Source organism: Coregonus lavaretus (genome assembly GCF_964263955.1).
Source record: "Coregonus lavaretus genome assembly, chromosome: 17".
Classification (NCBI taxonomy): Eukaryota; Metazoa; Chordata; class Actinopteri; order Salmoniformes; family Salmonidae; genus Coregonus; species Coregonus lavaretus.
Genome location: NC_140004.1, coordinates 24513265 through 24519874, shown reverse-complemented (window position 1 = coordinate 24519874; position 6610 = coordinate 24513265). Strand labels below are relative to the sequence as shown.

At 42.8% G+C, this 6610-nt stretch overlaps 1 protein-coding gene across 1 annotated transcript; it reads right to left on the bottom strand.

The window, feature by feature from the left end:
* Nucleotides 1-3295: 3295 nt before the first annotated feature.
* Nucleotides 3296-4426, bottom strand: LOC311144849 (N-acetyllactosaminide beta-1,3-N-acetylglucosaminyltransferase 4-like; the record flags this gene model as incomplete). The annotated part of the gene is made up of 1 exon (XM_084181006.1): nucleotides 3296-4426. One exon carries the CDS (start codon nucleotides 4424-4426, stop codon nucleotides 3296-3298), a length of 1131 nt encoding a protein of 376 aa, XP_084037132.1.
* Between the last annotated feature and the right edge of the window lie 2184 nt (nucleotides 4427-6610).

The window sequence follows — 6610 nt, the reverse complement described above, 5'->3', positions numbered from 1 at the left end:
AGCGCCGACCGCCACCGCAGTGAGGCCCCGGTGTATGCACCGGGTCTTGCTCTCGACCCGAAACCTGCCCCTTCGCCTGCCCTGCCGGAAGCTGGGTCGGCGGTTTGTGGGGCCATTTAAAGTCCTGAGGAGATTGAACGAGGTGTGTTATAGGTTACAGCTTCCTCTGAATTACCGTTTTAACCCCTCGTTCCATGTGTCTCTCCTCAGGCCGGTGGTAGCTGGTCCACTCCAGGAGTCTGAGGTACGGGAGGTTCCTCCGCCCCCACTGGACATCGAGGGGGCACCGGCGTACTTGGTCCGTTCCATCCTGGATTCGAGGCGTCGGGTGGGGGGCCTGCAGTATCTCGTGGTGTGGAAGGGGTACGGTCCGGAGGAACGGTGTTGGGTCCCTAGGAGGGACATCCTCGATCCCTCAAGGATTTCCACCGTCGTCATCCGACTCGCCCTGCGCCGCGTCCTCCTGGCCGTCTCCGCGGCCGGTGTCGGCGCACGGCTCCGGGGGGGGGGGGGGGGGGTACTCTCATGGATTCAGCAGAGGCTGCTCCTCCTCCTTGCTCGGGCAGGCTTCGGCGTTCGTCGTCACCGGAGTACTAGCTGCTACCGATCTATGGTTCTGTGTTCTACTTGTCTTGTCTTGATTGTTCACATCTGGTTCCCATGAGTATTGATCACTTCCCTATTTAACCCTCTGGCTCCCACTTTATGTTGTTCATGTTTGGTTGTCGTCTGGTGAGCGGGTTTGTTTCCTCCCTGCGTGGAGGTTGTTGTTTTACGTTACCTACCAGTAAAGTACGTTTTCGATTAGCTCTGTGTCCTGCGCCTGACTTCTTCCGACCGCATCACACTGACATCCTGACATAACATTTGATTTGATTTCAGTCAGTGTCACTCTGTGCCTGTGGAATTGCCCGTATATGAAATAGGCCTACAATAGGCAACAGGCGGCAAACTTATTTTGTCTCATACCAAAAGTACGCAGGTCACACATAATTGTGCCTCTGGGGTAGCCTGATCCCAGATACAGTATGTTTGTGCTATCATGTCAGCTGTTTGCCATGACAAGGAGTGGCATGATGGCACAAACAGACTGGTGCCCAGGTTACCTCTGGAGCTTTCTCCACCACAGAATAATACACCATGTTTGTGGAATATGTAATGCTGCGTTTATAACCAAGTGGAAAGGTGGTAATTACCAGTTGTGATGTCGGAAATACTTGTTTTCCACTTGTTGTGTTACAGCCTGAATTTAAAATGTATAACATTCAGATGTTGTGTCACTGATCTACACACAATACCCCATAATGTCAAAGTGGAATTATGTTTTTAGAAATGTTTTCAAATTAATAAAAATGAAAATCTGAAATGCCTTGAGTCAATAAGTATTCAAACCTTTTGTTATGGCAAGCCTAAATAAGTTCAGGAATAAAAATGCCGCCTCCAACGTCGTTTTAGAGAATTTGGCAGTACGTCCAACCGGCCTCACAACCGCAGACCACATGTATGGCGTTGTGTGGGCGAGAATGGTAATGTCGCAAGGATCTGTACACAATTCCTGGTAGCTGAAAATGTCCCAGTTCTTCCATGGCCTGCATACTCACCAGACAAGTCACCCATTGAGGATGTTTGGGATGCTCTGGATCGATGTGTATGACAGCGTGTTCCAGTTCCCGCTAATATCCAGCAACTTCGCACAGCCATTGAAGAGGAGTGGGACAATATTCCACACGCCACAATCAACAGCCTGATCAACTCTATGCGAAGGAGATGTGTCGCGCTGCATGAGGCAAATGGTGGTCACACCAGATACTGACTGGTTTTCTGATCCATGCCCCTACCTTTTTTTTAAAGGTATATGTGTCAACAGATTCATATCTGTATTCCCAGTCAAGTGCAATCCATAGATTAGGGCCTAATGAATTTATTTAAATTGACTGATTTCCTTATATGAACTGTAACTCAGTAAAATCTTTCAAATTGTTGCATGTTGCGTTTAGATTTTAGTTCAGTATACAAACAGACAACAACCACCTTTTCAACCACATACAGTACATTCTATCACGTTTTGCATGACTGCTGAAAATCAGGTGCCACCCACAAGGAACAACTGTTTGTTTTTGTGGCGCTGTTCAATGGACAGGGCCAAGCAGGAAGGAGATTACCCAACCACTCTGAGGCACAGTCTCCCTAGATCAAATTCTGAGGTGCACAAATGTACATGCCTCTTCAGTGTGCAAAGTTGAGAGGCTATAGTTGTTTTTTTTTACACTGGGACACACTTTGTATATCTTTCCACCGCACAATTATCACACAGACTGATTGACAAGGCAACCTTTTTCAAAGGGGCGTGGCTGGCTCCTGCTGCCTGGAAGTGTTGGAGCAGTGAAACCCAACGCTGGTTGACTTTCAGTAAAAAATACCTCACCTCGGTCAAGATTTAAGCCGCTAAACAAACCTAAAACACTGCACACACTTTATTCATCTCCTCTCTGTTTAAAATCCTTGGTTCCTTTTTAAATGGCCTTTACTAGAACATTACATTATTACATTATAATTTAAGGGGATAAAATATTGTAAAGAGATGGTATAATGCTTATGAATTTCTGTACCTAACTTTTTAAACGTTGAATATCTGTACAGAAATAAATTACATTTATGGATACATTTGAAAAGTTTGTGCTTCAAAACATTTGCAGGAGCTCACATGAAATTACCCTTTCATAGTACACAATTTTTTTTATGAATTTTGTTTTATTCTCAAATATTTTCTTTACACAAATTACTTCCTCGTAAGAAAGTACTGTCTCTGCTAAGCAATAAAGTTCATTTGAATAGAAACTGACTAAATCCTGGAAATTACCACTTGTTTTGGATAGCGTTATCACACGTTTAAATATACATTACATGCCACAGATTTCAGCTATAGTAGACAAGTTTTAATCACTGCACCTCTGTAACCCACTAGATCTGTTTATTTTATGTTTCCTATCAGTACCTCTGTAACCCACCTGACCTGTTTTTAAAGTTTCCCATCAATACCCCTGTTCCAACTTCCTAGAACCCAAGAAACATTCTAGAAACGTCCTTGTCATAAGTGTCAAATCTCCGTACACGATCTTTGCTGATCTGAACACACAGGAAAGGCAATATGTCCGAATACTTCAAATATTAGTATGGATGAAGGAAAGGAAGCTATTTTTGACCATTCATAAGGATAATTTCTCTATGACAGAAATGCTCATTTTACAGTAGCAAGACAGACAAGCACAGCAAGATACATTCAACACCAGATGCCTCACGTCCTTAATTGAAAGCATTGCAGCTTTGTGTCCTGCAGTAGAGACCACATGGTCCACATCTCGGTGGGATTCAGTTTGTGCACCAGCATGATCTCCCTGTAAATGCAGGGGTTGAAGTGTGACACCACCTGACGGAACCCAAAGGTCTTGAAGCCAGAGTGGTGCGTCAGCGTGACATTAATCTTCTGCAGGCACATGCCCACAAAGACATCATCAATGGGGAAGAGGTCAGTGCTGGACGCTGCCACTCCCAGGCTCAGCACAGTCTGACGTGACATCAGGTAGCCCCCACCGCCAGCGTATGGAGGATATGGCTTGTTGGGGTACATCTCCACTGGTATGAAGTACTTCCATTGGTTGTGCCGGATTGGATAGGCTCTTGGAATGATGTCACCAGCGAACAGTTGCTCAGAGGGCTTTCGGCCTTTAACATATTCAACCAGATTGCTGGTGTGAACAAAAACGTCATCGTCCCCTTTGAACACGTAGTGGGCCCACTGACACTCCAAAGTGAACCAGTTCAGGAATTGGACCTCCTTCAGGGTCAGGTTGAAAAAACTGTCCTCAAAATCCCACTGCAGGATGTCCCCAAATTGCCTGCTTTCCCACTCCAGTAGCTGCTGCAGCGGGTATCCCTGTATTCTGTCTGACGACTTACCTACTAAGAACAACAGTTTCACCCTTTTACCCTGAACATATCCCCTCTTCCCCCAAGTGGTCCGGAGCGTAATCCTGCGATCCACCTGGATGGCTGTGGACTTAATGGCCAGCAGGAGAAAAAGGTCATTCTCACAGGGTGTCGGAGACAGCAGGCGGGGGAATGTCCTGCAGTGTTTGTACATGAGGAAGTTACGGTGGGGAGGTGGGATAGAGGACGGAATGTTCTGCATGCTGTCATTGAGGGAGCAATTGAAAACATCCACAGTGGGCTGTGACTGTGGTGGTGTGGTGGAGGCAAAGGTGTTCCACTGCCAGTCTGTGTGGTTCTTATGCCACACTCTGAGCTCTCTCCTATATGTTCGTGGGACATTGAGGTCCATCATCACAAAGAGGACGCCAATCAACAACGCAGTCCCAATGACAATGGACCATCTACTGAGGCTTTGGTTTCTGAATAGGATCCTCATGGTTCTGAAAAAGAATTGCAAGCACACTACTTTTTAGCAACAAGGAGACAGAATTGGCACTGGTAGCCTATGGGCAATTCGACTGTAACAGAGTGACACTGAGACAAAGATTTTTCACTTTAAAATGTCTGTCAAACAAATGATTGCGAAGTTAAGCAAACCACACAACTCTATGCACAAGGACTACTTCTAACAATTTCCACTGAAAACTTTACAAAAACACATTTTCTTGAAGAACAGTGCAGATGCAAAATTTGGTAACAGAAGACTGTTTGTGCTGTCATTCAGTATGTATCTACCAGTATATGAAGTAGGCCTACAATAGACTACAGTCATGGTCAAAAGTTGAGAATGAAACAAGTATTGGTCTTCACAAAGTTTGCTGGAGGGGCATTCAAGAGGATTTTTCCATGCCTTATGTGGTAAATACCACCTTCCCAACTTGGTTATGAATGCAGCATTAGACCTAGGCTGTTCTTAACAAGTAGGTGTCTAGACAGGTCAATTAGGGCCTCTATTCAATCCGCATCACAGAAGTTCAGCTTTACAGAGTAATTGAAATTTAAAGGCAATGTTCCCGCTTTGGCTGAGACTGCATTTCTGTTAAAATCTGCATATGTCAGCCCTATTCTATCCTGTTGCAACACAATCTCACACTCAATTAGTGCAAATATCTACAAAAAGTATTTCAGCAGATTTTGTACATTTTTGTGTGGCTTAGCACCAGTATCCCAAAGTATTAAGCAAAAACAAGCATAGAAAACAGCATTGGCATTAATAAAACCTGGTTGATTAACAATATTGGGTTGTTAACATGTTTGTTTTATGTGGTACACAAAAAAAGGCAGTGTAGAACACCATTGCCCAAAATGCATTGCTCCAATAACTTTCAAAAGATTGTTCCGAAGTTTGTCCCCCAAAAAGGTATTTTCCTATGAATTAATTAGCACAAAAATGTGTGTCTTTTCCTAAGATTGAAGTCGCGCATACAGTGAGGGAAAAAAGTATTTGATCCCCTGCTGATTTTTTACGTTTGCCCACTGACAAAGAAATGATCAGTCTATCATTTTAATGGTAGGTTTATTTGAACATTGAGAGCACTAAGTCATGTTTTGCAGAGGGGTCAAATACTTATTTCCCTCATTGAAATGCAAATCAATTTATAACAGTTTTGACATGCGTTTTTCTGGATTTTTTTGTTGTTATTTTGTCTCTCACTGTTCAAATAAACCTACCATTAAAATGATAGACTGGTCATTTCTTTGTCAGTGGGCAAACGTACAAAATCTGCAGGGGATCAAATACTTTTTTCCCTCACTGTAAATGTGTGTATTTTCACACTAATTAAGCCACACAGAACAACACATTTAGTAAAGCAATAACAGGGTGCTTGAATTAAGCCAAAAAGCAATTCCCATCAGTGGAGGCTGCTGAGGGGAGGACGGCTCATAATAACATGGAAACCATGTGTTTGATGTATTTGATACCATTCCACACATTCCGCTCCAGCCATTACCACGAGCCCGTCCTCCCCAATTAAGGTGCCACCAACCTCCTGTGATTCCCATAGGCCTATACAAAGGAAAAAGGGGCCAACACTCACTTGATTCAGTTACAATTGAAGATTTGTTTAATTTTGATTTTATTTTAAGAACAAGATGTCTTGTGTGTTTTATAAACGGAAATTGAAAAACGTCAATAATAATGTTCCAGCACTCAGGTGTAGGCTAAAGAACCTTATAAAATGATAATAGATTTTAGGCTACACCACAAAACTATTTGTTTTGTTTAATGTTTCAATGATATACTAGTTATGCTAGTTATTTTATACTAGACTGTATTTACTCATTATAAAACAAGGAAATACAATATAATGCGTGATTGATTAACAATTGATAATTTATCCTATCAAGCCCAAGATATTTGGTTTCTTTTCATTTTCATTTGTATGTGCCTATTCAAAAAATGTTATTCTTAGCCATTAAAAAAAGAGTTTCAATACAACACTGTAATTCACTTACTTGATATTAAAAACAAAGACGAAGATAGACCATCAAAATAGTTGTAGCCTACTTAGGACGTGAGTTTCGGAGAGAATTGAAGTGCTGTTCAACATTTACCACCACACAATCCTTAGCGGGAAGGATGCTCAATCAATGTTTGCGCACCTGTTGCTGAAATACT